Below are 26,540 nucleotides of genomic sequence, written 5' to 3'. Positions count from 1 at the left end.
TCCTAGGTCGTCCACGTGATACTCGAGGTCCTTCACCGCAAGTCACCTCAAGTAAGTGCCCCGTGCTCTCCATCCCCGTGTACGCTGACTGATAGCTGACTACACAGCAGTGCGTAGATCTTTCTCTTAAGCCCCTCCTACATCCGCATCAAGCAAGAGCCCACAAATCAGTGTAAAAAGTCCCACAAGCTCCGCCGCACCTGCATGAAAAGGGAATCTCTCCGCACACGCCCACGACCTGAAACAGAGTCGAAGCTGACTGATCACTGACAGCGAAAAGAGCGAACGTGTGGATATCGTACCCACCTGAAGGATGAGGGAACTTTCCGTGGCGAAAGCCGCGGGTCCACTGCGTACCTCCGTACGTGCATGCGCCGTTACAGCATGTCGTGATCTCCACACGTCAGCTGTTGACACTTTGACAGGACAGGGAACCAGGGGTTTAGGGACTGCAAGATCGAAAAAAGCCGGGTGACACAGCAGCGATCGCTACCAAGGGTTTCCGAAGTGATATGTCCTGAAGCTATAGTTGCAGATTCGCTTACTACGCGAAGCATGCCCAACGATCTACACTACACAATCCCTAGGTAACCTGCTCCCTATACCATTAATTCCAACACCCTTCCGATATCGCCCTACTCCCAGCACATCGCACCCCCATCAACTCACCGCCCAAACCGCCGTGCCTGCAAAACACGCGCGCCAGCGGATGCGGCCCCGTTATCCGCAGCACTCACGGGGGCCAGGGGTGCGACGACTTCCAACTCCTCCCCGAGCATGTTGGACGATCTTGCATCGGGGAATGTGTTCGTATTCCGGATACCGCCTCGCGTCGAGAACACTTCTTTCGTTCGGGACATCTCGAAGCGCTCGCATTGGCACTGACTGCAGCGCTTGGCCCAATATACCGGCCGGCATAACTCGTCCACCTCGTCGCCGCGATGTGACGTGACGACTCGGGAAATGGTTGTAAGCGATCGGCTCGACCCGAGCTATTACCTACGTGCATCATATCAGTTCATCTGATATCGATATGTCTGCGTATGTCAATATCAAAGGGCAAGTTACGCCTGTAAACATACGATGCGAACCCCTCCCCCCCCCCCCCCCCTGCTCGGGCCTACGCTACGCAATGCCTTGGGGGTTCGGCGCACCGTTTCACCTCCCAACGGCCGGAGGTTTACTGGGACAAGGGGGGGTGTTGGTGATCATGGGTATAGGTGGGTGTTGCTATCACGGCAAGCGTCGGGTATGCAAGTGGGTTCTATACAGTGCGGTATAACATGATGGACAGTGTCAAGGGGCGGTGATGAGCGACATGCATGCGGGTACATGCGCCAGCAAGGCTTGAGCAACTCAAAACTGAGGATACAGCCGCCGCTTGGCAAGCAAGAAGGGCCGCCGGATGGTTACATCCACTGGATGTAACAAAATAATAACACCTGTGAACAGTTCTTCATTTGGTCATTGTTTCCGGAAGAACCTAGCTACCTGTCATTGGAAACGCAGTCATGGTATGCAAAAGGAAAGACCACAGTGGCTATAAAAATCATGTGTGGATCTGCTTCAATATTCCCCATATCATGCAAGCGGTATAGTATCGTAACCTCGTACCTCGTCATCGACATGCTCGGTCTATCTCTTCTCCGTAGGGTAGTAGGCCGGTTGACCCTCGAGCGACTCTTCCGACACCAGTGCGATAGGTGGGCGGCGCTACGTTGCCAAAAGCGACCTCTCCACCAGGTGCAGTACCTGCAGCACTCGGGGCATAGTTTGCGTTGCTTTGCACCGAGCTTCGGGTTGAGGTCCGTCGGATCCACGGCGCCTCCATCGCCTCCACCTACCATGACAGTTTGCTCGTTGCCCTTCTTATCCTTGACCTTGCCGACGACCATGCCCTTAGCAACTGACTTGATGATAGCTCTTCGGCTGACTCCGGTAACGTCGATATAGACGAGACCGACGTTCTTCACACCGCCTGCAAGATCGCTGGTGATGCTGCCTGCCTCGGCGCCGTACTTGTGTCCGACAGCTGCACTGGCTGCTGCACCTCCATGGGTAAGAATGTTCTTGCCAGAGTAGGAGATACCGTCTGCGATGGTCGAGAACGCGATCAACGACTTGTTGAGCAGGCCTGGTTTGTACTTGTCGTTTGGTGTACCGTCTGGGTTGACGCTCTTCGCATGGGTCTTCTTGTGCCCTGCCAGACCGGCTGCAGCGTTCTGCGCGTACTTTGTGAGCTGACCGACAGTCTTTGCAGAGTAGCCAGCCACGCCAGTTGTGAGTGTGTTGATCTTGCGGACGCGCTCGTGGGTCGCAGGCTGGAAGACCATGGGCTGATCGTTTGGCCTAGTCTTGGCCATGAAGTTCTCGGCACCCTTGACCATCATGTTGCTGATATAGCTGGAGCCGGTGACGATGAGCCGCGAGGCTGCTGCTGAGTTCTGTACGAGACCAGAGTCTTTGTATGCGGGATGGCGGGCCATGTCGAGGTAGTCGTCTTCGAGCGGTCGGATGTTGATTCTCTTACCGTCGGCAGAGACAACAATCTCGACGGGGTCTGATCCTGCGTTAGTATGAGTGACCGGACGCGCAAAAATTGACTGGACAGGCAATACTTACTCTTGGAGCCTTGCTGCAACCTGGGGTCCTCGATAATCTGTGCACCCTCGGCCAGCTCGCCCACCACGCTGCCGTTCTCCTCGTCGACCAGCACCACCTCGCCATGCTTGACCTTGCTCGAGCCCGCATAGGCCTCGCCCGGCGCGTAGTCCTGGGGGTTGTACGACTTCAAGCCGCCTTTGCTCTTGTCGTGTTGCGGTGCCTGGGCGCGCTCGAGGAAGGCTGTGCATTGCGCCAAGATGGTCATCAAAAGTGTCAATGTCTTCCTGCGTCACCGAGTCTGGACCCTTGCCAAGCGAGGGGAACTCTATCCTCGTGAAGGCGCCGCTCTCTGGGCCCAAGTCCCATCGCGGAATGAGGTAGCTCCGCGGCGGCTGGTGGTAGATCTGGGTCGTGGCGGGGAGAGGCAGGTCGAGCTCTGGGGGCAGATTGAGGTGCAGGTAGAAGTCCTCTTCGGGCGCCTCGTTCTGGCCGCGCGTGTTGCTGAGGTCTGCGAATGGTGAGTTGGTGGGGACCATCAACAGCGACAGCGTCTGCGGGCCCGAGGGTGTGAGCGAGGACTCTTCGCCCTGCTGGATGTGGTAGGCCTTGATGCCGCCAATTGTGTAGAGCAGTCGGGGATCGCCATGGCCGCTCATACTGGCAGACTTCGCCGTCGCGGGGTATCGGGATCGAGTGAGGTCGAGGAAGCGGGCGTCAGGAGAGAGCGCAGGTGTCTATCAGGAGGTTGTACTGAGAAAGAGGGGTATCGTCTATTTTTACGCAGCGGACGTGGTAGTCGACGTCTTTTTATGGCCTGCGACTGAGAGCGAGCCAAGATGCCCATTCTGTAACAACCTGCCTGCTGCTGCGCGCTTAACGTTACGTCAGTACCCCATGTCCCACGCGCCTTCCCTCTGCGAATGACGAAGTCGCGACTGAGCCACAGCTGCGCCACACTCACCCACTCCGTCTCGCCCTCTCACATGCTCACCAACGCGCCTCTGTCATGTCGATCAAGAGCCGTCTGGAATCACATCGGCCATTCCCAGCAGCCACCAAGAAGTTGACGTCTCTCAACGTGCCGCACTGTTGCGTATTGAGCCGCGTCACCATCACGGTCGCCCAACACCACACACGATCAACCACACCAACTCGGCTGCATGACGGCAACACGACACCCGGGAGGGCTATCTCTTGAACACTGTGCTTTTCGCATCAACATTGGGCGCCTACTACAGCTATGTAGTCGATCGTGCCACTCACGTGCTCCTGCCTGACCCCCTACTGAGTATACCACATCGTGTCACTTCCGACGAAAAGCAACGAGGGTGCCTGGAGCTATACGCAGAGCTCTGCCATCGTAATATGAATTTACCCATACTGTGTATAGCTACAGGCTGCCAAGTGCCCTTGGTTTCTTTCCGTCGCAGTTGATCACCTGCGATATACAGGCTTCTACTGACGCCTCGGGCCTATTTATCACGAGATAGGCATTGACACACTTGGGCAACATTTTCAAGAAGCCCAAACCAAATACTATGTGTGAAAGCCCCTCATTCGTCCATATGCACCAGAAAGTCGTGGGTGCTCCTTCCCCGGGGCCTCACCTTCACCCGCAAGCGCGCTGAGTGGGCCCTTGTCGGCATCCGCGCATCTTCTCTCACTCAAGAAAACACTGCAACCCGATTCCAGCTCGCATCTCCACCCACACAACCCTCCTCGGCCTCGCGTCAACTCGAAGGCCACGCGCCTAGCTGCGCGATGGAGACATACATACAGATCATGAAGACGGCTTCGAGCCCCGCAGATCCGAACGCGCCTTCCTTCCTCACTTCTTTGCCGCCAGAGATGAGGAATGCAATCTACGAGGTTTTGTTCAAGCGCGAAGAGCCGGTGCTGGTACACAATGCTCATCAGTATCACGCCCACGAGCCTTATCGAGATGATCAGACCGATATGGAGGTCTACATGACTGAAGTAACACTTTTCGATCAGATATTCGAAGCTGAGATAGGTGCTGACGCTGAATTCCACCATGATCTTCATGAGTCACTCCCGCTCCTACATTCATGCCGTCAAATCTATCATGAATGTGCCGGGGTGCTTTATGGGTGCAACGAGTTCGTTGTATCCCGCGCGCTCAATCGCCATGACCTCGACTTTGACGAGTTACACCCAAATGGATGGCTGTATTCGCAGCTCGAGTATGCGCCAAAATGGCTGGAACAACTTGGGTCTCAATGTTCACTCCTAAGGAAAGTCGTCATCGATGTGGACGCCCTATGCCCAACGGGGTGCGAGGGTGCGATGGATGATGTCGATATGCTACCACTGGCGAGGTTTCTATGGTACCATGCCAATAGAGATTGCACCTTGGAGTTCGCACATACTGGTCGCATGTTGCCCATGCACGATGGTGAGACCGCCCGAGACCACGAGGCATCAGCAAATACTTTCAACAACATGCTATCAGCTCTGGTCACACGCGATACGTTGGGAATAAAGAAGTACAGCTTGTCAAAGCACTACCTGGTAGATATGGAAGTTTCAGTTCGAAAGCGCAAGGGTGCGCTTACATATCGTGCCCGAGATGGCTATTACAGTCGCGTGGACGAGATATTGATATCGGACGAAGGTCGCACTTTGATATTCCAGGAAAGGACGCAGAACCAGAGCGTACTCTTGCAGTTACCTCAGAACATACTACATACCATCATCCGCTACGCGCAGTCTTCTCTTGGCCATCTAGTGCTCGACGTGGACAATCGTACGGCCTGCGGCATCCCCTTCAACATCTTCGAGGTGAACAGAGAACTACAGACAAACATTTCTTTTACCAGACTACAGACTTGTAGCCCACCCGATGCATCTCCAAATATCTACAGACGAAATCACCACGAACTTCAACCAATTCGTCGCTATCAAGGATCTGGTACCGGACGATACCCGAAACTCCAAGTTTCCCAAGCTCTTCCCTGAAATTCTTTCCCAAAGCTCAACATCTGCCCACATAAAGATCACGCTCAGAGTCAATACTACCACAAGGACTACCCTGGATCAAGTGCGTATCGATATCAAAGGTCTGTTATGCCTCATTCGTCACGAACGCCTAGGACGAAAGATATCCATCGAAATAGCCCTATCATGCCCGAGAGACGGCGGTATGCACGAGGAGGTCGTCATGTTGTCTCTCCAGGACTTACAAAAGAGAGCGTTCCTACTTCTCTTTGACGTCTTGGCCGCCTTCGACCTCAACGACGAGGCCACAATAGATTCCCCCTCAATCTGGATCAATGGAAAGGGAACCCTTCTGGATGCGTCCTATCCTGAGACTCGTTCAACTGCCAAATTCTCGGTTGCAAATCGTCATGCTCGACTGAGCCAGGAAGAAGTCGATACGAGAGGCTATCGAATGGGGGCCGCAGTGTGGAATACGTGTGGATACATTCCGCGGTCCTTCAAACGGACAAAAGACCGCTATCCCCTGTGGGCGCTGTGGAGGGATCTCCAGCGATGCCACTGGAGTGATCATCACGCCAGGCGCCCCCGAGTCCACTCTGAATCATCCCCATTGTACGGTGACTCTGAATAACGTACGTGTCAAAAAATGGTAGGCATGCCAGATGGCTACGGCATAGACATGGCTCATGCATGATAGCAAGGGAATTTTAATGAAGCATATCGATGCATATCGGTGTTATATTAGCAAAACATACATTGTCATATACTTGCTCTGAAGTGACTCATGCCACCCTTTTCCTCGTGAACCTCACATCCCGCACCTCAAACGCATTCTCCCGAAGATACCACTCAGCATTATCTGTCACCTTCTTCCCGCTCCGACTCCAACTACTCACACCCACCTTTCCATCCCACACCAACTCCCAAACCCCCCCATCCAACCCAAACCTCCACGTCTTCGCCGCCTCCACCACAGCATCCAACTGCCCCTTCTTGCTCGCATACGTCTCTAGCACCATCTCGAAGCTCCGAAGATCTGGCATTTGCGCAATTGTCTCTGCCCAGCCCACGTCCGGCTTTACCTCTGGATGCCTACCAGCACGACGCTCCTCAGCAAGTGCGCGCATGCGCGACGCCGTCGGGCGTCGAGGATGGTCAGCACTTCCATCTCCGACGCTCGGGTCAAGCGCAAGATGATGGAGTTCATCGGAGCTGTTGGGGTCGTCGGTCCACGTCCACCAATCCGCATGGCGCATGCGAAGCGTCAAATGCGTGATCGGTTTCGCAGTCGCGACGCGCATAGCCGAGCTCCACGGCGGCGGCGCGTCTCGATCAAAAATGTCCTGGTCGCCGAGGATGTGCGAGAGGAAATGGCGCTCGCACTCCTCCTCCGCGGAGATCAGGGCGCAGTTGAAGGACTGGGGATACTCCAGGGTGCAGGTACCGAAGATGTCTTGGTAGGCACGCGGAGCTACGTAGACGCCATTGTGGCGCGCGCCGGGCTGCCAGTGGGAGTTGGCGTGGATGGAGGAATGCAGGTACTCGCCTTCGAGGTCGACTTGTTTTACGGAGATGTCGAGGCGTTGGATGAGGCTTAGTTGCCAGGGAAGCAGGGCTTTCAAGTTCACGCCTGTGGGTCCTCGTCCGGTAGGTTCAATCTTGATGTAGGGGTTTAGCGAAAGTGGGAGGTTCCATGTTTCCAGGTAGACTGCTCGACATGTTTGCAATAGGGTCGTGGCCATGTCGCAGGTCATGACCTTACTCTCAGGTGAGCCTCGGGGAGCCAAGCGCTTCAATAGGCTTGCGATAGATTTCTGTTTGGCGCCTGTGTCCGTGAGAGCAAATTCGAAGATGAGAGTCCTGATTTCCATGGGGAGTTTGGTGAACAATGGACATTGATCCTGCGTCCTGACGAGTTCGTTTTCAATGTTCCAGGCAAGTGGCTCGACGCAGTTACCATAGTAGCTGCATGGTGAGTCGGGACCGCGGAGGGCGGTCTGGCATGTGGCACAGCTGCAAATAACTTTCTCTTGGTTGGTGCCACAGCTGCAGTTATACTTCGCTTGCTGCTTGATGTTAGCTCAAGCCTAGCACATGGCTGGTGAGATCAGCTTACGCGACCGCCATGAACAAGCGGCTTCTGATTCTGCTGCAAGCTCGAGGGCTTTCGCAGAGGCAATGGGGGAGGTCCAGCGCGTTGCGACTCGGGAACAGTCATCATGATCGTGTGCTAGAGCTTATTCGCGGTGACGGGATATTGTGAAGTGACGCCAATTACTTATATGCTAGGACATTGATCTAGACAATGACGCCTCAAAGGGAAGAGAGAGAGAAAGACGTGGGGTGAGGTGAGACGTGAGAAGGTTGCACGCACGGGCGTGCTGTCTGCCTAATCCCAGCCTTGACCGCTTCGGGAAAACAAAATGAGAAGCAAATGAGCACAACAGTGACACCTGATGGGCGGAATAATATCAGTCCTGGCTCTAGGGTCGTGGGTTTTGGATGCATCAGCTACGTACTCTTGTGTTCTAAGATTCGTATTCTAGCGGTTTACTGCAAATATAGGTCCCCACTTATATTGGTGAGACTGATGGATCTCCCAAAGGTGTACACTACTAGAACGATAGAAGCCAAACATCCGAGAGGCGCCCATTGTTCTCTCCTAACCCACCGTGCACGACGATCCTGTCGTTGCCTTCCGGACTCTTCACAACGTCTGCATCGAACCAGCCACGCGGATCAGGAACACCATCTGGACCTTCAGGATGTAGTTGTGTCCACCACCTTTCGCTGATGTCGTAGATCCAAACATCGCTGAGCATCTTGCCTGCGCCAGCATGGCCTAGAGATGACGGATCGTGCTCGCCAAAAAGCGTCAAGATCTTGTCCTTCGCCGCTAGCCGTACTGGTAGCAGGACACATACACTCCGCGCTTCGGGTCCGTCGTTTCCATCAGCCTTGAATGGCTCGCTAGACCAGGAGTTGGCTACAATGTCGTAAACGTCGACGCTACCACCCTGCTCGGTTTCGCCGTCGAAGCCATTCATCCTGTAGAGCTTGCCGTTGCTATATGCTACTGAAGCGCCTCCTCGTGGCGGTCCCGGGGCGTCGGAAAGTTGCGTCCAAGTGCGCTCAGAGAGATCGAATCTCCAGAGATCTGACAAACGACCTTTCTCAGGGCAGCCGGCATGAATGTAGATAGCCGACTTGCCGTCAGTAGTCGAGCAGTGATAGCTTCTTGCTGGCGGGTGTGGCTTGGAAGTGTCTGCCGGCTTCACCTTTGACCATGATGAGCCTCTCGGGTCGAATGCCCACAAATCACCCTCCTCTTCAATGGGGGCCATGTCAGTGCCTCCGCGCCCCGAAAAGAGGTACATCTTGCCATCGGCAACTGCAGAGGCGCTCCCTACGCGTGGACTTGGTGCTGAAAGCGAATGAGTCTGAAGATCTGGTGCGTCTGTATTGGGTTTAGCCCATGGACCATGTTAGGCAGGTGCATTGGTGGTTGTACCAGGCTTCAGCGACAAGACGTCAATCTTGTCGTCTACCGGTTGACGAGGCAGTACTTCGCCACCAAAGATGCATACTCTGTTGTCAATAACTGACACGACTTGCGATGAGCGTCGAAGTCGGTCGGTATCAAGCACACGCGTCCAGGTGCCCTTGAGCGTGTTGATGGGCATTCTCAAACCTTTTGGTGGCATCGTGGCTGTGGTCAGTGGAAAAGATGTTAGTTTAGTAAAGGAATCAGAGTGAAGAATCGCATCTTGATTTCTTCTGTGTGAGTAATACACGGTTTTCCTGTCAGGGGGTTTCGTCATCGGCGGAAGCTGCTCCGCGACGTTAAGAAGCAGCTAGCGGGTGATCTCATTGGCCCGTGCTATCGGCTTCCCAAAAGTTCACCTGCGGCAGAAGTTGACGACAGCGCGCGACGTTACGCGAATCAACGCGTCCAATATGCGCCTTCGACTAACGGTGCAGCGCAATAGCCTGCCCCCCGCGAACATTCTTTGGAACGTACCAGACACCAACAGCACCCAAGCCTACACCATCACACGCCTGCTCGAAGATGTCAACCACGTGCTGCCGCTCGAATCAGAACATTGGGGTCTTGAGCACTATGTCGTCGAAGTGGGAGGCTTCGAATGTCTGCACTTCTCACCAGTCGCTCAGTCGCTCAAGGATGATGATCATGTCTCGTACGTCTGGTCATCAGCTAATTCTTCCGCCTGCTAACATACGCCCAGCATTCGACCACTCATGACCGCCGAGGAGCGTGCGCGCACCCTCACTGGCCGTCACCAGATCTCCGACGATGGACGGCGCCTTGTCGATGGCATCCCATTTGGCCGCCCCTACCTGCGCAACCCGAGCCGACCCGCTGTACGGATACCGCCTCGCAAGCGACGGCGCATAGACAACGTGGACGAGGAAAACGAGGTGGCGGGACTTTTCCCTGATGGTGGAGACATATCACTTCCAGGAGGAACCGCTCTGTTGACCAATGGCGACACAGGTGCTGGGTTCGACAGGCCTGCGCAGCCGAGGAGAGCTTCGAAGAGGGTGCGCTTCAAGGGCCCACAGGTTGAGGAAGATGGAGACGAGGATGAGGATAGCGATGAAGACGACGACGACTTTGCGCCGGGAGGGGACGAAGGCGATGACACTCTCATGGACAAAGATACTTCTGGCGACGAGGACGATTCCGACTCGGGCTCAGATTCTGATTCTGATTCGTCGGATGCTTCAGCTAGCTCTTCTTCTGGATCAGACTCGGACGATATATCCAGCGACAGCGACAGCGACAGTGACGCCAGCTCACCACCAGAGGTCCGATCTTCCAAGGGAGCGATGATAACGAGAAAGGGGCTACCCAGCTCGCCCAACCACGTTGTACCTGGAGAGGGCCGTGCAACAACGCGCTCGAGAAACGCAAGACGTACGAGAACCAACCGTCTTCGCTATCTGAAAGAAGCTGGCATTTTGCCTGCAGACGCTGATCTGAAGGCTCTCGACGCATACGAAACAGTCCGGCCATCAGAGATAGAATCAAAGCCAGAAGCTTCAAAGCCGTTCAGTACATATTCAGGCAAAAGGAAGCGAGTGGATCACGAGGATGTTGTCGAGCATGTCCCTGAAGACGTCACGGAGCTTGAACAACGTAAAAAGGAATTGATGGCAAAGTTTGGTGAAGATGTGGACTCTATCCAGGTCCAGCCGGACCCAACACCCGTAGAACCCACAATCCCACAAGAGCCGGCGTCATCCCCTAAAGCCCAAAAGGAACAGCCTGCTGTGGAAAAAGAGACACCGAAGAAGCGACTTCGACCCGACACATCAGCCATCAGCAGGATTCTTGCTCGTCAAGCAATGGTGAGTGCTCAATTGCATTGATGTATTCAAAGCTAACCCCTCCAGCCTGCCCGTAAGAAGCCCAGCAAGGCCAAGCCCGTACCCCAAGAGACTCCAGAGCCTGAGGGTGCTTCCGATCCAGACTTTTGGAAATCGAAAATCAACGTGTCTGCGTTCGAGTGCTGGGAAGAAGACTATGAGCTCAGCGCACCACCCTTCCCATTCAAGCAGCATTGGGATCCAGCAAGCAAGGCCATGCGTGAGAAGGTTGTTCAAAAGCAAAAGAAGCACGGAAAGAAGAAGCGTGTTTCAATGCCCGTCGAAGAGCAAGAAGAAGAAGAGGAGGAGAAAATTTTCTTGGACTATGATGATACTGGCGCTACCGAGGATCCAGATACTATAATGAGCACTCAGGCAGCTATCGAGGACCAACTTCGACAGGACGTTGCGACAGCCGCTCAAGCAGATCTACCTCAACTGCCTGAGGACTTAACCACGCTCGCCAATCTGAGCGCAGGCGACATGAAGGAAGGCGCCATCATTGTGTGCAAGTTCTTTACGGTTAACCCTATCACTATCACCCCAGAGATCAGCGGCTTCAAGACAGCCATAGTTCATCAAGAAGGTGACTCAGGGCCTGGTGCTGGCACGATACGCCTCAAGATTGCACAACGTGATCTGCCCAAACGAGACAAGAAGTTTGATAGCAGGGGCAACCGCATATACGATGGTGCAGACCAGTTCTTCGTGGAAGACGAGGAGGAAGAGGACGAAGGTCTATGGGAGGGCCAGTTCGGTGAGCTGCTGGAAGCAAAACTGCTGCAAGCTGCGTGATTCCAGAAGAGTAGGTCCAAGTTTTCAGGACATGCAGTACTTTCTGCTATTCAATCGTGGTAGCCATAGATACCCTTTGCAACGATTCAGTTCAGCTTTTCGCTTTCACGGATGACATGGTACTGCGGGTCATCGATTTCGACATAAATTGAACAGGGACATCTATTAGCCTGCGGCTATACATAAGATCACACCTTCGTAATAGAAGCTAGCGATGCCGTGGATGAGCTGCTGCTCGCTGCACCCTCGAAACAGGCCCGATCGCGCTTCCGATCCAGCCCTGTCGCACCCCACCAAATCTCACCACTACCTTGCGACCCTTGCCCCTCTATCCGAGACCAGCAACCATCGGATCTACTTTCCTCTTAGCACACTCGGTGAGAAACACAACCTCGCCCGGCGCATACAGCGGCCATGATGCGTCACCAATTTCCCCTGAACGCGTAAATGCTTGTCATGCTCACGGCTACTGGTCCTCGGTCAGACCCTTCCGAGGCGCTTCCAGCCTCGATGGATTTAGTGCAGCGCGGCAGTTGTGAAGTGGGGTAGCTCCAAGTTCAGGATGAGACGACACGAACCAGCAATTGAGGGACAAAATTTTCGGTTCTTATACTCTGGTCTTGGTCTCCGACTGTATCGTCTTCCTTGCACTCTTCAGTCGTGGTCTTTTGATTAGATTCTACATATTGATTTACAAACAAACCTATACCAGAAAAGTACAAACGACGAGCTTCGGTCGTGAGTACAGTCTTGATATAGTCTCGTGGCCTCTACTCACAGTTTCAAGCTTCACACAATGCCTCTCCCACCAGGCGTCTACCGCGCCGACCATGTCGGATCTTTCCTCCGCCCGAAAGCCGTCCTCGACGCCCGCTCCGACGCTGCCAACGGCAAGATCACCAGCGAGCAACTCCGCAAGGTCGAAGACGAATGGGTCAGCGATGTCGCAAAGAAGCAACTTGACAACGGCCTTCGCTCTGTCACTGACGGCGAGTTCCGTCGCGCATACTTCCATCTCGACTTCCTGAAGCACCTCGCTGGTATCGAAGAGAAGGGACAAGTCGGCAACATTAGGCACAAGGACGGATTCTCCCCACCAACTCTTGTTGTTCAGGGAAAGCTTGGTCACCCCGAAGCTATCCAGGTTGAGGACTTCCAGTTCCTTGAGCAAGCTATCAAGAACAATGACGCCAAGGCGACACCTAAAGTCTGCATTCCTTCGCCCACTATGGTACATTTCCGTGGAGGAAGGGCATCTATCGACGTTTCTAGTTACCCAGACTTAGACGTCTTCTTCGAAGACCTCGCACGTGTCTACCAAGAAGAACTGGACTCTCTCTACAAAGCCGGCTGCCGCTTCGTGCAACTCGACGACACGAACCTCGCATACCTCTGCGATCCAGACATGCGCAAAGCAGCCGAGCAAGAGCGCAACGAAGACCTCTCAACTCTTCCCCGCAAGTACGCGGAGCTCATCAACAAAGCCATCTCCAAGCGCCCCGCAGACATGAAGATCGGCATCCACCTGTGCCGTGGAAACTACCGCTCCAAGTGGTTCGCATCAGGCGGCTACGAGCCCGTCGCGGAAGTCCTGTTCAAGGAACTCAACGTCGACGCATACTTCCTGGAGTACGATGACGCGCGATCGGGAGACTTCAGCCCGCTGCGCCATCTCCCCGAGCACAAGGTCGTCGTGCTTGGCGTTATGAGCAGCAAGAAGAACACCCTCGACGACAAGGAGGAGATCATCAGGAGACTCAAAGAGGCCGCGAGCATAACGCCCAAGGGTCTGGATCAGCTCTGCGTCAGCCACCAGTGCGGATTCTCAAGTACGGCAGAGGGCAACGAGTTGAGCGAGGAAGAGCAATGGGCGAAGGTCAGGCTAGAGGTTGAGATCGCGAAGGAGCTGTGGGGAGAGGACTTGAGCCAATAAACGATGGATTGCTGTGAGGTGTGAGAGGCGTTGCGATGATGCATATTGAAATGGCGTTTCTCAAGGGGATGAAAGCGTAGAGGATGTTTTGTTCGCATGATTCAACAAGCGATTCAAAGACCGAGAGGGTCGAGAGATGTAAGGATTAGTTATGACGCTCCGTCTCAACGACTGGAAATATGATGATTATGAACTACTTGATCCAGATCTGCTGAGCCGATATACAGGCTCGCATAGTCAGTCTTAATAGGCTATATGGTGTTCCGACCAAATGGCCGTACCCATGTAGGCTGGTGACTGCAACAATGTGATTACCTGGAAATACGCGAGCAATTTGCCCCTGCATGTTGACAGGATAAAAGCGAACGCCGCAAGAACTGCATCGCTTCATCATCAGAACTATTTATCGCCATTTGCCATCAAGTATACTCACGCTGTCATAAGGCATTGGCATGTCGTCTTGTTCCAATTCAAGAACCCAAAGAGCTGAGACAGACAACTTCTACTCACCCGCTAACTTTGACTTCTATGAAAGCCATCCTTATCGGTGGCTTCCCTCGCTCCCATGTCACATCCGCCTGCTAAACATCGAGAAAGATCTGCAAAACAACGCCTTCAGTTGCGAGCTGACTGAAGGAATGCCACTACGAGATGTCGCTGGCATGTACACTGCCATATCGTACTGCGCCGGCGATCCTAAACACACGCGCGTATTAGTCGTTAACGGACTACCTTTCAACGCATTCGCAAATCTTCTGCAAGCCATTGAGGAAACGTGCTTCAATTTGCTCGATTCTGGAAGAAACAAAAACGAGAAGGTGTCCGTTTGGGTCGATCAAAGTACGACTTCGTCAGAAAATCTCGAACATCACACACACTGACAGGTTTGCCATCCAGTCTGTATCAATCAGAGCGATCCCCAGGAGAGAGCCGAGCAAGTTAACTTCATGTATGAAATCTATCAATCTGCGTTGAACGTGGCAGTCTGTCTGACCACGCATGAGTTTGCGCAAGATCTTGCAACTCGTCAAAGCGACCGGGCGATCCGATGCATCGAGCAAGTACACAAGGATGTACCCCATCTAGTCAGATTTCTCGCCTCAGCTCAAGATTCATGCTCAGAAACTTGGAAATCTGTCAGCAATGAGAAAGAAGAGACGAGCTCGCAGCTCAATACATATCTGCAGGCTGCAGTGGAAGATGAGGATTTTGCGCTCGGCTGGCTTGACGTGCAGCGGATGCGTAGAATGCCATGGTTCTCCAGAGCATGGGTAATTTGACATGCAACGAAATAGAACCTGGTCCTGACTGTCCACAGGTCCTCCAAGAATATGCATCTCACCAGGACGTGGTGTTCCTATTCGCATGGCAGCATATCGTTGCTAGAAAATTGGCTGCTGTGCTGTTGGCATACTTGTGGAGAGGTAAAGTGTCCACAGCCGTAGAACAGAAAATGGTGCAGATACATGGGGATCTTGATGCTCTCTCCACGAATAGCCAACGGGCCGGACCCAATCAGGGCACCAATCCCTCCTCCTTCTCCTCCGATCAGAACGTGTACAACACCCTCAAGTCCAAATCGTACATCTCCCAGCAGAGGCGGCCGTTGATAGACCTACTAGACCACTCCCGGATGGCGATTGCTAGCGACAAAAGAGATCACATCTATTCGTGCTTGGGCCTAGCAGAACAAACTTACGGCATAAGACCATACTACGGACAAGATGTTTCTGTCGAAGATCTCTTCACTAATATCATGCGACTTCTCCTTCTCAACACCAAAGACATTAACCTGATCGAGCGAGCCAGCACAGCGTTCAGTGGCTATTCGGAGACACTTCCCTCGTGGGTACCGGACTGGCGGCGGCCAATAACACTGGCTGATGCGAAGTATTACTACGATCGATATGATAAAGAAGTCCATACTATAGGAGAATCCACGGCACATATCATGTTTCTGGGGGACGGCAAGATTCTGGAGACTAAAGGCGTCCTCATGGATAGTCTCGTCGGCGAAGTAGAGGTACACGTTTGGTGTGGTAAGCGAATCGAGCGCATATATACACTGCGCAGCCCACAAAATGTGTCGTCGCTACCGCATGCGCATGTTGAAACATGGCCGCCGAGGAAGGGGGACGAGGTGTGGAAATTGTGTGGTTCAAATCGGCTCTTTTTGCTACGGAAAGATGGTGAGCGCCATGTCTTCCTGCGAGGCGTTCATGTATCCAATGTCGAGAATATGGAGATCGAGCATGGCGGGTTCACGGAATCTGATGTTGATTTGGAAAGGCAAAGGAAGACTTTGTGGATCCACTAAAGCTCGATGTCCAGGCAGCGGGTATTTTCGTAATCGACTATCCAACAGAAGCATATGCATTACACCAGTGTAAATGTATCAGCATCATCTTCTTCCCAATCCACCACTTCGCCGCGCATGAAGCCCAGTATGAACGCATCTCCAAGCCATTGCCACCCATCGCCATCCTCAACTTCTCTAATGACAGCCGGTACATTAAGGCCATGCAGGATGGCGACCTTGTCCCCTTCTTCTACTCCATTTTGCGTAAGGGCGAGATGCCCAGTATCCAAAACTACTAATTGTCTGCTCAACCCATATAAGAACTTTCTACTAAGCGCAACGCGAAGAGCATGCTTGTCGTAGTCCTCAACAGCAATCTCAGTCTCATCGACGAGTCCGAACAAAGCGTGCAGTATGGTGTAAACCTCGGCGGTGGATCTTCCTTCAACGGAGACTGGAGCCGTACCGTCAAATTCTCGCTGATGACAAAAGATCGTATCGATCATGTCTCTGGTGAATGCCGATACCCATTCATCTTCTGCAGACATGCCATAGGAAGATGCGACATGTGTCCAGCAAAGGCGGCACAACTCTGGGAGGTCGAGTTCCTCAGCCGGATTCCAAAAGAACCTTTTCATAGAGGATGGCATCTCTGCGATGTTCCTCGAAACTGTGGCCACGGTTCGACCTCTCACATCGAGATATCTGAGGTCTGCAGGCATCGAGGGTATGTGTTCTCGCTCAGCGGATGCAGCAAATTGCCCATTATTTGGAATATGCTCAGACAGTCCTGGGGCATTCATGCTGCTATTCGGAAGAAACTGTGGAAACCAGGCTGTAGTGTCCGCCTCGTAGAGAGTGAGGTACTTCAAGCTGTGACGCGACTCCACCATGAGTCTTGCGAAGTCTCTGAATACGCTCTCAACTGGTCTTTCGTAGTCAACAAAGTCGTGAGGCAGTTTTAGTTGGACGAAGGTAACATCGAGCCGCCGAGAGCCACGATCTGTGCGGTTTTCGAAATCGCGAAATTCGACGTATACCTCCGAATTCCCACGCTCTGACGGAGAAGGGTCTCGCCGGACTTTCCGTTGCGGGCGCTTGTGTTCCAAACCAATCAAGCCGTAGATCTTGTCTCGCGGATCTCGGCACTGTTGGGAGGAGACAATAAGCGGTAAAAACGTTTGGAGCTCGACCATTCCAGCCTTCGCCATCAAGTCTCTGCAAAAGGAGATGGTGCCCACAATCAACCAGTTTAGGTTTCTTGTCAAGACATTCATCTCCACGTGCATCATTGAACCGCTCACAACGCGATCCAGGGCAGAAGAGTGCTCCACTACGCTCCTCCATGGTCGACACTCCTCCCCGATCAGAACCTGGATGCGATCTGCAAGAACGACTTCTTGTACAGTCCAGAGCCGGAAGAACCACGGTCTGGCGAACAAAGAATGCTCCAGTATCCAGCTCAAAAGGCTTTGGCCACCAGCTTCTACATCTGCCGCTGGGCTTTCCGGCAACTCTGCGCTCTCAACAGCAAAATCGGACTTTTGCCCCAGCCACACAATGACCTGCTTAGCAGTTTCGTAAATGTGGCTCATTCGTGAGACTTGCTCGTTGCGTTCTTGAATATCCTCCTGATTAATGCAAATCTAGTGATTGGAAGCTCTGCGATGAGTTATGAACGCATAACATGTAAAAGGAGAGTCTAACCTGATCAATCCAAAGATATTGTGGCCTATCCTCCAAATTCGGTGTCGTCAGTATGCTGACTAGACAGGTCGCAAGGTCTTCTGTGACGCGAAACGTACGCTCGATAAAATCCGGGCCGGTTCCAGTATCAAGCAAAATTCCTGTACATAGTCGCATGTCGCCCCAGCAATAGCTAAGTGCGTCGAAGGATGGTGCATCAGCCAACGGCACCGTGACAAGCCTAAAGCCCTGAAGCAAACTCTCTTCAAACCTAGCGTTCTGTATATCTAGCAGCCGAATATGATTACCTTCGAGCGATTCATGGTGAAGGCCCGGGTACATTTCTGCAACGTTTATCAAAAGCTACTTATGATGGAGAGCGCTGAAACTCACCAAGTTCACACGTTCGAGTGTCGCCGACAGGCCTGAAGACCTGAGTTGAGTCGGGCTGTTTCACGAGTATGGGCTCCTCATCTGGCAGTTCTGGAGAGGAAGACCAAGCCTTCCATTCTCCATCGGGTGTGAGCTCGTGGAATTGAGGGTGTCGAGCCGGTTTGGCCACAGCTTCAAGAATTGGCACCCAAGCCGAAAAGTCTCGCCTTTCTAGATCTTTGAACACCGACATATTTTGTAGGCCGGGTAAGTGGCCGAGGGTTGCCTGTCTGAGGGGTTCGTGCCGAAGGATGTGGATGTGCCAGTGGCTAACGCGTGCTGCCATCATATGATTGGTCAATACATTCGCTATCATTTTAGGCGGCCTTGTCAGTAAGTCTATTGCATGTGTTAAAATAAGGCTGCTGGCCCCCCGCAGCCGATATATGAGTTGAACATCCTACTATTAGCGTTATGTTCAAATCACCAGCTCGTTTTTATGCCTGTAACCTGTAACATTGCTATTCATAAACTTTGAAGATCTCCTTTGTGAACCGAAAATTCAGACCAAAACACATCGTATCGGTAAACTTATGCTGTTGCGTAGAGTGCGCTGAGTATCGCTAATACAGAAGAATTGCATATTGGCCGGATAAATGGAAGGGCCTTTGTGCTACAAAGCAACACCATCTCTCCTTCTCTTTTCTTGCTCATTGCAGACCGCTTTCAAGGTCGCTCAAAGTGCGCTGCGGGCTACCAACTGAAGACTCCTCCGCCATCGGCGGTTTGCGGTGTTGATGTTGGTCGTCCTTCGGCGCCGGGGGTGGTGGAAGCTGGGCGACCCAGAATTTCGGATATTGTCGCTGGAGGTTATTGACCATCAACGCAGTGACGAGTACAATTGCAGAAGAGAGCAGAAGTACGGGGAGGAAGTACCACCTCAGCGCCCATATATGCTGATCGATGCAGGGCAGTAGTGCAGTCGCTCCAGCTGGTGGATGAGTGGTTTTTGTGAGGTGCATGACAACAAGCGCAATAGCTGTGGCTAGGCTGGCCGCAAGCCACTGCAGTCGTGGAAACGGGTCATCCTGGAGATTAAATTGGAAGATAGTCGCAACTATTACACCCACCAGGCCACTGAAGAAATGCCCAAATATGAGGGAGCGTGGTTGTGCAAGCGGAACGTCAATGGCACCGTAGCAGAGAATCGCAGAAGCACCCTATTTTCAAGTCAATATTTGCGCAATGGGTGGCATTATCGTTTGCTTACGAATGAAGCCACTATAGGCGGTACCAGGCGTATCGTGAAATACTCGGTATGAGCAAAGATGGCAATGATGATGCTCAGACCTCCGAAGGCACCAATGAAGCCATAGAAGCATACCATCCATGATGGAGAAGGTGCCATGGATTTTCCGCCGCGATAGCCAAGCCATCTGCTGAGCCATGGCGGTAGATGGGCAAGGCCGCTTTGGATATGGCGTTCAACGGGAACGAGTGGGTCCCATGGCGGCATCGTGAAGGCGATGTGATCCGCGAAGTCTAAGCCTCGTAACACAATGCAAGGAAAAGCAGATGGGAAGGACGAAAAGTTCAGATATCTTCAGTTGCAGTGGGTAATCGGCTGATGAGTGTGTAGAGACAAAGCGTGCTTGGAGCAGAGAAAGAGAGGCTTGGAGCGAGACACTAGGTAAACATGACCGTGCTAAGAAGGAAAAGAACGATGCCGAACGTCACCGGCCTCTTGGAGAACTAGGCATGCACCCCGGACTAAAGGCGCGTGCACTACCTTTGAGGATCCGCATGTTCTAAGAAATTGAATGATGTTGTAGGGTTGATCAAATACAGAGATGCGAGGCCATCACAGCTGTTACAAAATCAGCAAGATGCCAGCAAGGCCCACCAGTTGTTTAGACAGTCCTCTGAGCAAGGATTATCAGTGAATACAGTCAACGAAGCTCTCAGATGCGCGAGACACGGTGCGCAACAATTTGGAAATTTGAGAGCAATGCGGAGTAGTATGACGCTAATTAGGTAACGAAAACTTTCGTGGGAAAGCCTAGTTTCGCGAACATCGGCCGAACTAGGAGCGAGGGGCGAGACAAATCCGAGTTTTTGCCGTTCGATCTGATCTTTTGTACACAGGAATGCCTACTACGATATTTCGCCTGAGATGATTTTCAGTATGAATTCCCATGGCACATTCAAGAGAAAAAGTATCGCGGTTGACTTCTATATGCTATAGTACGGCGTCAGTCTCATGGTGTCCACGCCTGTGATCTGAGAAGATGCTATCGCATCCATCCTTCAGCTCTGGGGGCACAGAGCATGAACAAAAGCACCAATTTGAATGATTTTTTTCATTGGGTATGAAACGTAACGACATTAACTCCTCCAGCGCCGCGCTAAGACATTGTATAGGTCGTGAGCGAACATTCAGACGAACTCACACCGCTTGCAATGTTTTGCTGCGGTGTCCTTGGGCGCTGATATTTACATTCGATGTCGACGCCACAGCTGCAGAGTCCACCCTGATGTCTTCATTTATTAGCGAACCAACAGAACTGTCCTGCTCATCGCTATCTTTTGGCACCGCTGGTAAGCTGAGATCAGCTACGAAGCTTGGCCGTTTCAGTTGATGCTCCTTCAGTATACCCGTACTCTTGAGCAGCCTCTCTATGGGGTTCTTGAGACACGGTAGCGAAGAGGCAATGATGCCGACCTGTTCTTCTAACTTTGCCCAAAGTGAAGGTAGAATAGTGCCTTGCATCGGATCGCCCTTCCCAAACGTAGTGAACGTAGTCATCTTAGCACATGCGATACCAGTAGCGAGCAGACCAAGGGCCATGAGCGCAAAAATGAGTATCTTCTCGGAAGTGCTTCGATTCAGCGTTCGGATGAGTCGGACAGGCATTAGAGAGAGGGCAAGATCAGTAGCGATGTATATTGCTGAGATTATCAGTAGAGACCGCTCCAAATTCTGTACATGAACATACAAGCAATTGCCCATCCGTAATTGATAATGGGCTGGATATTCCAACACTTGGCACCCGGTATCCTCTCCCAGTTCGAGCTGATTGGCGTGCATTGGGCGAACTGGATAACGATGTATGACGAGGATATCGTAACTTGCAGACCTATTATGAAGTATAGAGGCCAACGCCATGATCTGTCAAAACCGTAACGCAGCAGAGAGCATGCTACGGAGAGGCGAACAAGACAATATGTGACTATCCACACGGTCTGGAGTGCGAATTGCAACCTGAGTGTCTCTTTGAGGTTCTCCGGTGAGAAGTAGGAAATAGGCTTTCCCCATCCGTGAATGACTGCGGCAATGGCTAGTGAGAGGCCAACTAACGATAAAGGCTGTCAAGTCGGTCAGCGTGAATACCCTCAGGACTCCTGGTCAGCGTACCTCAGCGACCACAATGAGCCAATCATCTAGATGTAGTCTTCCTGTCCTACTAAGACGGGTGTACACTCGTATGACGACCAACACGAGCGCGATGGCTGCGACCGTGCAAACTGGAATTAGATACGTTCCCGCCTTGTTGGAGTACGGTGAATTAGGCGTGACGTCGGCCATGACATCGAAGGTCAAATCTCAAAGAAGAAGTGCGAGTAGGTAGTGAAGACCACAATTCATGAGTACTTGAGATTAGAGCTGTGGAGTGCAACTTAGCTTCCTACGGGATCGGTAAGCGCTTCCTTCCGCTTCCTTTGTCTCATCAGGATACGGGCCGTCTTCGTACCCTTTTGGTAAAATGTGATGAAGCCTGGAGGCCCAGGCGGCAAAAAAACTCGGCCCGCGATCGATCGTGTGTGCAAGACCATCACCGCAAGCTTTTGATTTTCGAACCATGGATCTTAGCTCAACGTAAAGGCTGCGTAATTTGCACGCGCTCCGAGAAGTTAGACCATATTCGCGATCGTTTAAGGGACGGCCATGTTCGCGCATTGGGTGGTGCCGAAGGTCCACGCGTGACCGCGATTCAGCATGCTTGTACGTATCTGTGAGGCGCCCCTGATGTGCACGCCTTACTCCGCAGAACGCGAAGTCAAATTGATGGCGAAACCAGCCCGTTCATGCTTTGGAGGCACATCATCCTCCCTTTGGGCTGACATGTGTTCCTCCGCGTTTAGTGGAAGGTACCACGCTGTTGAGCTTGTGCTCTCAATCACGGTCGGGCAGCCACCTCACCACACAGTAGCACCACAAGACTTGGGAGGTTTGACGTCGCGTGGCTGCTCAACAAATTAACACTAAAATAATAACAATAGTCCAACAACACTCAGCCGCTCCGGGGTTAGTAGCCGTATCGATCTGTTCGGTCCGCGCCCGTCGCTTCCTGGTCCCCGATCTCCCCGGTAGCGGATGGCAGCACGTGCAGCCCTCTCCCCTTAATGGATTGTTCGCGTTTTTCTCGTGCAAAAGCCAACGCCGGGATTTTTGTCCAGTCCGATGCAGTGAAAACCCTTGCATCGGCTCTTGCACGAGAAAAGCGTTAACAATCTGTTCATGGAGAAGGGTGTAGGCTTGGCAACATGCGCAACTCACTGAGCGCTGCAGTCACTACGAACATTAAAGAGTGTCAACAGCATCGTACCTTTCAGAAGATGTGCATATTGTGCGGCGCTTGAACGGGTGGCCGCTCAACCGTAAGGCCTTGGACATCGATAACTGGTCGTCAACTGTTTGCAAAATAACTTTTCCGGACCACTGTTATCATCGCCAAAAGGCCTCTTGGTTTCGGTAGAGTGGTGCTTTCATGAGCGTTGAGTGCAGTGACGGAATTGAAAGAGTACTTTTGGAGGTTGATGACATCACGCCCCTCATTTAGTCATTTAAGTTAGCGCATCGTGGGGATCTCCAAACCACGCGCAAGGACACCGCCATACCTGTCCACCAGCTAACACGACGATCCCACCAAAGCACCTGACTTGTGACATTTCGGTACTCACACGATCTTTCCAAGTATGGTTGAATGCCCCGAGTGCGGAGCTGGTGCGGACTTGACCAAAGACGGCGCGTACGCGCATTGCGCATCATGTAGGGTGGTCGGAACTCCAAGTACATCAACAACTGACTTGCTACATAGGCAACACTGTCTTCGAGCCGGGTAAGGAGGGCAGCCAATACAAAGGGAGTGGTAGTGGATCTGGCGACAAGGAAGAGGAGAAGAAGACCGACGACAAGAAAAGCCAAAAGGCGGAAGATTCAAAATGATAAATATGTATATTTGGTATGTATCGAGCTTGTGCTGACATAATTCAATGGACCATGGCTCATCGCTCCAGGTTTCATGACAGTGCTATCTACGACTAGAAACTTGAGTGTACGCAACACAACACATTCCGAATGTCACTCCTAGAAAGACCTGTCCATCGACAACTCTTGAATTAACTTGATTACATATCCAAACTTGCTATTCCTCTTAAAATTGTACGAATACCGTCTTTGCGACACTTGGCACTCCCTGAATGCTCACTGCGAACAAATACCAAGCTCCTGGTAAGACGACACCCGAGTCCGGTGGTATCTTCAAAACGACCTCTGTTCCGTTTGACTGAGGGGATAGCGGTACGCGTCTTTGATCAGTGTTGATGCTATGAGTGACACTGCCGATTCGGATAAGTGAAAATGTTACCCCGTCAGCAGTGCCTTGCATTGTAAGGCGCAACTCGCCGCCAGGGTTTGTTGTTGCACTAACAAGATTGCTAATGACAGGTCGCGGAGCTCCAGTAGTGAGGTAGGGTGGCGTGAATATCTGAGCGTTTGGATGGTCGACTGTGTTATGGCATCGTTCTGCTGAAGCCCCCGAGTCATCTTGCAGACAAAGACCGCCACCACCTGAAAGTACAGTGCCATCTGCCAGAAGTATCGAAACAGAATGATAGTTTCTAGGTAAAGCCTCCGGTGCGAGCTCAGTGAAGGTCTTAGTCGAGGGATCGAAGAGCTCAGGCGTGAAGACAGGATCGATATCCGTAAAGCCCTGTGCCCATCCCTGGCCTCCTGTAATCAGAATCTTGCCATCAGGAAGTGACACCGCATTGGCGAAAGCTCGCGCGTGTTTCATGTCCGGCAATCGCTCGACTGCCGCCGGTGCGCCCACCTGGTCTATGGAGATGAGATGCGCGATGCTGAGGCCCGGAGCCTTGTCGTAATAATGAGCTCCTCCAGCAGAGAAGATCTTGCCGATATCGTACATAACGTTGACACCACACATTGCATCGTTGACCGAATCTCGAGTTCCAGCTGGGCTAACTCTACCTCCGCCGTCTGTGTAATACCAGTTAATTGCCTTTGAAGGACCAGCCTGAAAGACAGAGCCGTTGCGCCAGCCATAGAGCCATGCGTGATTATCTTGCCGGAAGATGCCCTCATGGTCAGATGTCAACATGGGCGTAACGTCTGTGCCCGGCAAGAGAGTCCAATAGCCTGTCGTCGGATCATAAACCTCTCCGGTCTTGTTTCCTTTTGCGCCACTCCACGAGCCACCAATCGTAAAGACCTTCCCATTGCTTAAGATCGTGCTACTCTGATACCCTCGGGCCGTCTGCATGTTGGAGCCTGGAGTAAATGTGTTTGAACTTGGGTTGTATATGCTCGTTCTCTCGGCATTACTACCTCCGGTGATGATGAGGCGGCCGTCAGCCAAGGAGCTTATGCCGGGACAAAACATGTCGTGTCGTGTATCAGCTACTTGTCGAGCCGATAGGGCTCCGTTCCGATGATCGTACTCGGCAAATTGAGTGAAGCCATTGGCGCCTCCAAAAGAATCTGGACGGGAAGCTGAGAAGACCATTAGGCGGTGCGATTCTGGGTATTCCGGCACGATGAACGCTGCCACCGGTATGATTGGGAAGTCGATCACTGGACCCCAAGATCCTTGCGCGACAACAATCGGGAAGAGATATGCCACAAGAAAGACGAGCCTAGTGGCCAGGATGATGAGAGGCATTTTGGAGTTGGAGACGGAACTGTCTGACTTTGCTCAGAGAGGGACACGCCTTTTCGAGATGGACTAGTGGTACTTGTAGAATGTCGGACATTGTTTAATTACACCCCTGGATCCCAGAAGGCACCACATGCATTCAGTCCTGTCCATGTATACACAAAAGCAGTGTTCCATGATCAACAAGTTTTCAGGAGCATCCAGGGATACTGGATCGGATGTTAGACAACTTATCGGATCATCGCGAAAACGAATACGTCGTGGCAGGTTGACCAGCTTATTGCATGCTCCGAAGCAACAGTGTTTGTACCTGAGACCTGCAGCAGGGAACAGTGGCGATTGGATGGTGCGGAAGCTTGCATGAACGTAAAAGCAAGTAGATTAAAGGCATTTCACCCAGCCTTTACGACAGTGATAGGCTTCTACAATATCCTTAGTGTGTGGAATCCCATTTGGCATTCCATCGCCATCTGTGGAGTATGTGTATAGGAGAATCGCAAGTCATATGCGTTTTCATTACACGACAGGCCGCGGGTTCGCGTTGTGTGCACGGGTCGGGATGAAATCTCAATCGTGTTGTCGTGTGCAGGATATTCTAGTCACAACAGAACGGGCGGAAAGAAGCAATCACGGTCGCCATGACGTCACCCAGCCGATTTGGGGTGCCGCTCTTACTCTGGACGGCATGTACGAGGAACGCACACATTCAACATTTCGGTGCACCGGTTTTCGATGCGTTTTGCACCCGCGTTACTCCACTTGAGGCCTCATGCAATGCTGTCGCAAGGCCACGAACGCCCACAGCACGTTTGTTGCAGCTCGCGACCTTTCAAACAGGATCTACGAGTAAGACACCTATGGCTGTACAAGAAATCATTCTCCTTTCCCTGAGCTCGAGTTTATAACACGTGTCCGCTAGTTATGACACTCCTGTTTAACTCGGCAGCCACGTTGAACCGCGCGCGTTCATATCTCACTACGTGCGCTTACTACGCACTATCACCGACGACCTAGCTTGTAAGGGCGCGATATCTCTCGAAGCAATACTTTCCAACTTGTAGGGAGTGATTCCGGACAAGCTGGATTTTAAACTTGTAAAGACTTTGCTTAATCTATTCGATGCGCGTGTAATTGGTGTCTCCATACAAAACCCCTAACCAGTCAGCCTGCTATGGCGAGTCAAAAAGCTGATCAAGAAGCGAATCTCTTAGGCATTCTTAATCGTTATCTATAAATCTAGTCTTAGTCAAAGAGGGCATCCAGCAACGAGTAATCAACATTATCAGAATTGAACACGAAGACCTGCGACTGAGTACATAGAGCTAAACCCAACTAGTGCATTATTACTTAAGCCACTGCTATATATGCAATGTGCAACACGAAACAAACGAATTTGAAGAGGTGGAAAATTGGGTTGGATGCCGTCTGGCATACTTGTTGGGTCGCACAAAAGTCAAGGTTCTCAGACCAGAATCAGATGAAGGCACAAGCTACTAATGCCTAATAATGCCTCATAGTACTACATGAGATGTGCACCTGGTCT

General features: G+C 52.2%; 13 protein-coding genes across 13 annotated transcripts; 5 read left to right on the top strand and 8 right to left on the bottom strand.

Moving 5' to 3' along the window:
• Positions 1 to 544: 544 nt before the first annotated feature.
• Positions 545 to 860, bottom strand: SNOG_11588 (hypothetical protein; the record flags this gene model as incomplete). The annotated part of the gene is made up of 2 exons (XM_001801776.1): positions 545 to 572; positions 670 to 860. 2 exons carry the CDS (start codon positions 858 to 860, stop codon positions 545 to 547), a joined length of 219 nt encoding a protein of 72 aa, XP_001801828.1.
• Positions 861 to 1,487: 627 nt separating this feature from the next.
• Positions 1,488 to 3,260, bottom strand: SNOG_11587 (hypothetical protein; the record flags this gene model as incomplete). Its single annotated transcript, XM_001801775.1, has 3 exons — positions 1,488 to 2,566; positions 2,623 to 2,806; positions 2,835 to 3,260. 3 exons carry the CDS (start codon positions 3,258 to 3,260, stop codon positions 1,488 to 1,490), a joined length of 1,689 nt encoding a protein of 562 aa, XP_001801827.1.
• A 1,105-nt stretch (positions 3,261 to 4,365) lies between these two features.
• On the top strand, positions 4,366 to 6,196 carry SNOG_11586 (hypothetical protein; the record flags this gene model as incomplete). The annotated part of the gene is made up of 2 exons (XM_001801774.1): positions 4,366 to 5,455; positions 5,490 to 6,196. The coding sequence occupies 2 exons, from the start codon at positions 4,366 to 4,368 to the stop codon at positions 6,194 to 6,196; spliced, it is 1,797 nt and encodes a 598-aa protein (XP_001801826.1).
• Positions 6,197 to 6,347: 151 nt separating this feature from the next.
• SNOG_11585 (hypothetical protein) lies at positions 6,348 to 7,783 on the bottom strand (the record flags this gene model as incomplete). Its single annotated transcript, XM_001801773.1, has 2 exons — positions 6,348 to 7,631; positions 7,682 to 7,783. 2 exons carry the CDS (start codon positions 7,781 to 7,783, stop codon positions 6,348 to 6,350), a joined length of 1,386 nt encoding a protein of 461 aa, XP_001801825.1.
• Positions 7,784 to 8,180: 397 nt separating this feature from the next.
• Positions 8,181 to 9,269, bottom strand: SNOG_11584 (hypothetical protein; the record flags this gene model as incomplete). The annotated part of the gene is made up of 2 exons (XM_001801772.1): positions 8,181 to 8,956; positions 9,077 to 9,269. The coding sequence occupies 2 exons, from the start codon at positions 9,267 to 9,269 to the stop codon at positions 8,181 to 8,183; spliced, it is 969 nt and encodes a 322-aa protein (XP_001801824.1).
• A 253-nt stretch (positions 9,270 to 9,522) lies between these two features.
• Positions 9,523 to 11,751, top strand: SNOG_11583 (hypothetical protein; the record flags this gene model as incomplete). Its single annotated transcript, XM_001801771.1, has 3 exons — positions 9,523 to 9,764; positions 9,813 to 10,938; positions 10,984 to 11,751. 3 exons carry the CDS (start codon positions 9,523 to 9,525, stop codon positions 11,749 to 11,751), a joined length of 2,136 nt encoding a protein of 711 aa, XP_001801823.1.
• A 796-nt stretch (positions 11,752 to 12,547) lies between these two features.
• Positions 12,548 to 13,880, top strand: SNOG_11582 (hypothetical protein; the record flags this gene model as incomplete). Its single annotated transcript, XM_001801770.1, has 1 exon — positions 12,548 to 13,880. One exon carries the CDS (start codon positions 12,548 to 12,550, stop codon positions 13,682 to 13,684), a length of 1,137 nt encoding a protein of 378 aa, XP_001801822.1. The 3' UTR covers positions 13,685 to 13,880.
• A 751-nt stretch (positions 13,881 to 14,631) lies between these two features.
• SNOG_11581 (hypothetical protein) lies at positions 14,632 to 16,001 on the top strand (the record flags this gene model as incomplete). Its single annotated transcript, XM_001801769.1, has 2 exons — positions 14,632 to 14,955; positions 15,003 to 16,001. 2 exons carry the CDS (start codon positions 14,632 to 14,634, stop codon positions 15,999 to 16,001), a joined length of 1,323 nt encoding a protein of 440 aa, XP_001801821.1.
• Positions 16,002 to 16,060: 59 nt separating this feature from the next.
• Positions 16,061 to 18,294, bottom strand: SNOG_11580 (hypothetical protein; the record flags this gene model as incomplete). The annotated part of the gene is made up of 3 exons (XM_001801768.1): positions 16,061 to 17,629; positions 17,691 to 17,830; positions 18,063 to 18,294. The coding sequence occupies 3 exons, from the start codon at positions 18,292 to 18,294 to the stop codon at positions 16,061 to 16,063; spliced, it is 1,941 nt and encodes a 646-aa protein (XP_001801820.1).
• A 457-nt stretch (positions 18,295 to 18,751) lies between these two features.
• SNOG_11579 (hypothetical protein) lies at positions 18,752 to 19,557 on the bottom strand (the record flags this gene model as incomplete). Its single annotated transcript, XM_001801767.1, has 2 exons — positions 18,752 to 19,261; positions 19,312 to 19,557. The coding sequence occupies 2 exons, from the start codon at positions 19,555 to 19,557 to the stop codon at positions 18,752 to 18,754; spliced, it is 756 nt and encodes a 251-aa protein (XP_001801819.1).
• A 930-nt stretch (positions 19,558 to 20,487) lies between these two features.
• On the bottom strand, positions 20,488 to 21,627 carry SNOG_11578 (hypothetical protein; the record flags this gene model as incomplete). The annotated part of the gene is made up of 3 exons (XM_001801766.1): positions 20,488 to 20,990; positions 21,038 to 21,407; positions 21,457 to 21,627. 3 exons carry the CDS (start codon positions 21,625 to 21,627, stop codon positions 20,488 to 20,490), a joined length of 1,044 nt encoding a protein of 347 aa, XP_001801818.1.
• Positions 21,628 to 23,018: 1,391 nt separating this feature from the next.
• SNOG_11577 (hypothetical protein) lies at positions 23,019 to 23,268 on the top strand (the record flags this gene model as incomplete). Its single annotated transcript, XM_001801765.1, has 2 exons — positions 23,019 to 23,112; positions 23,141 to 23,268. The coding sequence occupies 2 exons, from the start codon at positions 23,019 to 23,021 to the stop codon at positions 23,266 to 23,268; spliced, it is 222 nt and encodes a 73-aa protein (XP_001801817.1).
• A 208-nt stretch (positions 23,269 to 23,476) lies between these two features.
• Positions 23,477 to 25,003, bottom strand: SNOG_11576 (hypothetical protein; the record flags this gene model as incomplete). The annotated part of the gene is made up of 1 exon (XM_001801764.1): positions 23,477 to 25,003. One exon carries the CDS (start codon positions 25,001 to 25,003, stop codon positions 23,477 to 23,479), a length of 1,527 nt encoding a protein of 508 aa, XP_001801816.1.
• Between the last annotated feature and the right edge of the window lie 1,537 nt (positions 25,004 to 26,540).

The sequence above is a fragment of the Parastagonospora nodorum genome, assembly GCF_000146915.1.
Source record: "Parastagonospora nodorum SN15 chromosome Unknown scaffold_19, whole genome shotgun sequence".
In the NCBI taxonomy this organism is placed as follows: Eukaryota; Fungi; Ascomycota; class Dothideomycetes; order Pleosporales; family Phaeosphaeriaceae; genus Parastagonospora; species Parastagonospora nodorum.
The sequence above is the reverse complement of the archived record's forward strand: the minus strand, read 5'-3'. Positions and strand labels throughout refer to the sequence as shown.